Raw genomic sequence first — 2,500 nt, forward strand, 5'->3', positions numbered from 1 at the left:
GTAGTGGTAGTGGTAGTGGTAATGGTAGTTGTAGTAGTAGTAGTAGTAGTAGTAGTGGTAGTAGTAGTAGTATATGTCTTATCAGCTGTCTGAGGGAAATAATAGTCCACATTCAGGGATGCAAAATGCTCTAAATCAAATTACTTTACAAGTTTGATATCAATATATGACGGATACAGATTGACTCATTGATCACTGCGGCTCTTCTTGGAAATATTTCAACGTCCTTAAGTTAATGTTTATTACTCTCTTCCTGCTGAGTGACAAACAGCTGAGGAGGATTTACTTTATTGTAGGTGTGTGATGATAGCATCCTGCCTGGAGGAATATATTCAAGTGCAATCACAAGTCTACCTTTCTGTGGTTAGTCTGATGGCTACATGTTGTGGTTTGTTTTGTTTGCACACTGCACTCTGAGTCAAGAACCCACATGCTGCTGAATACAAAATACAAATGATGGTCAGGCCAGTAAAGGTTTAATATAAATTAGTAATGACAACAGCATTTGTTTCGGAAATCAATCAAGACAATACTCGTCTTTTTGTGAATAATTAAAGCATTTTCGTCGCTTTTACCCGCATCTCTCTGTTGTCAGGTGAAGACTTTAAACCAAATCTCGTTGGAGAACTGCCGCAACGCGAGACGTCTTAAAAAGCCGCTCATGTGGGGTATTTTTGTTGGGATAAAGACAGGAGAAAAGGATAAATGTTGAATAAATAATGAAGCGTTTACCTTTCAGTCTCGTCCTGTGATGAAATCCCGTGCTGTGCTCTCAGCGTGTCTCTGTCATTGAACTCTCGTTCACCTGTTGTCATGTCAGCAGCCTGTCAAACTCGCGATAATGAGGGAAACAACGTCCGGTCACTGCTTTATAAAATAAAAGCTTTTTCTTTCAGAGTAAAAGTCGTAATCATTTAACAATAACTGTCGTTGAAATAAACAGTTACATTTATTTTTAAACATTATTATTATCTTTGTGTGAGTTTAGATCTGCCCTATCCTGTGTTTCACCCTTAATGCTGTTGTAAATCAGATTATTAGAGGATATAAATGTTAAAATAATTTCCCCCATTGACTTCAACAGAGAGTGATGCAATGTCTCCTCCTCACCACCAGGGGGCGCCATGGCCCCTCCCTCAGCGTGACGTCGCAGTTGAAGGGTCAGAGAGGCTGAGATCCACATGCATGATGTTGTTGATGCTGGAGATTTAAACACTTCTTTACCGCTGTTTTATTGGTGAGTTTCACCTTTTATTCTGGTTTCTTTACGTGTTATTTGTTGCTTTGGTTCGTTTAATAACATGCGGCTCCTTTTTGGTTTAAAGCTAAGGCTAGCCCATAAAGTTCCATTGTCGGACACACTGTTTGTTTCCCTGAAATGCTAACTCACTTTACTATCAAAGTACATTTAATGTATCACTATTACTGTCACCTGTCCTATATAAGGTGGTTTCATATTGATGGCTTTCAAAGAGCAATGATTCGTCACTTTGGTTAATTAAATAACTGCAGATAAACAGAATGTGTCTCCTTTTGCATTAAAGCCAAATGGCTACAGTTCCATTGTCGGACAAACTGTATTGTTCTGTTTAGAGAAATTTGTATCCCCCTAAAATGCTAACTAGCAAATTACTTTGAATTTCTACTCTCATTGTCACCTGTCTGATATGAGGTGGTTTCATATCGATGACTTTAAAAAGGTATAATGCTAAGGAGACTTGCTAACCAGCACAGTTAAACATGCTACCTTTTATAATAATAATAATAATTTACTTCAAGCTGTGTTTTCTTGGTGAGTTAACCTTACAGTTTTTGCTGGGTTGATTCAGTAAGAGCTGTTTGATATAAGGTGGTTAAATATCGATGTGGCTAATCCTGCCTGCCATGCAACAGCCTAATTAGTAAATCATTGATTCAATGGATAAAGGAAAAGCGTTTTGACTCAGTTAGCAACAATTAAAAAAACCATGCATCTTCTGATACTAGAGGCCTTGTAAAGCAGACACACCTTTCATATCGCTCCGTTGTGATTGGTCAACAGCTTAGAGATGTCCCGCCCCTTAGCCTTATCATGTACAATGTGTTGGAGCGCGAGCCAATAGGAGTGTTGCGTAGTGATGTTACTAGAAGTAAACAAAGGAGTCCAATGGAGGTTTTTAAATGCATCAAACTAGGGATGGGTATCGTTAAGGTTTTAACGGTACTACTAATTTTATCGATGCCGCTTATCGATCCGGTCCTTTAACGGTATTCTTATCGGTTCTCTTTTTTTTAAGGTAAATTAACTAAACAAAATAAATTAAATAAATAATATTTCACATCAAAAGAAACAACAACAACGTTTTAACAAATGGCCCCCAGAAACCAGAAGAAGAACCTCTTTAATGTCCTCTCTCTCTCTGGTTGTTTTCTCCGTGTGTTCCAGAGTCCTGAGGTGAAATGAGGAACCTGAAGCTTCTGAAGAGTCTCCAGAGCTCAGAGCTGCAGATCCTCGGCTCCC

At 38.6% G+C, this 2,500-nt stretch overlaps 2 protein-coding genes across 5 annotated transcripts in view; one reads left to right on the forward strand and one right to left on the reverse strand.

The window, feature by feature from the left end:
• arhgef37 (Rho guanine nucleotide exchange factor (GEF) 37) overlaps positions 1 to 1,126 on the reverse strand; it is a 37,958-nt gene extending 36,832 nt beyond the window's left edge. For 3 of the 4 annotated variants that reach the window (XM_079670665.1, XM_079670664.1, XM_079670662.1), the window contains exon 1: positions 733 to 824. The gene's annotated coding sequence lies outside the window, so the exon portion shown is untranslated. Of the gene's footprint in view, positions 1 to 732; positions 825 to 1,110 lie in introns of those variants that run through there. The other variant, XM_079670663.1, reaches the window with a different exon arrangement.
• The window catches only part of elp1 (elongator acetyltransferase complex subunit 1), a 17,530-nt gene continuing 16,145 nt past the window's right edge, over positions 1,116 to 2,500 (forward strand). Inside the window, exons 1-2 of the mRNA XM_079670660.1 lie at positions 1,116 to 1,237; positions 2,426 to 2,500. The exon at positions 2,426 to 2,500 is cut by the window's right edge and continues 89 nt beyond it. Of these exons, the coding sequence (XP_079526786.1) occupies positions 2,440 to 2,500 (61 nt within the window). The 5' untranslated portion in view covers positions 1,116 to 1,237; positions 2,426 to 2,439. The remainder of the gene's footprint in view (positions 1,238 to 2,425) is intronic.

Source organism: Notothenia rossii (genome assembly GCF_949606895.1).
Source record: "Notothenia rossii genome assembly, chromosome: 3".
NCBI classification, from domain to species: Eukaryota; Metazoa; Chordata; class Actinopteri; order Perciformes; family Nototheniidae; genus Notothenia; species Notothenia rossii.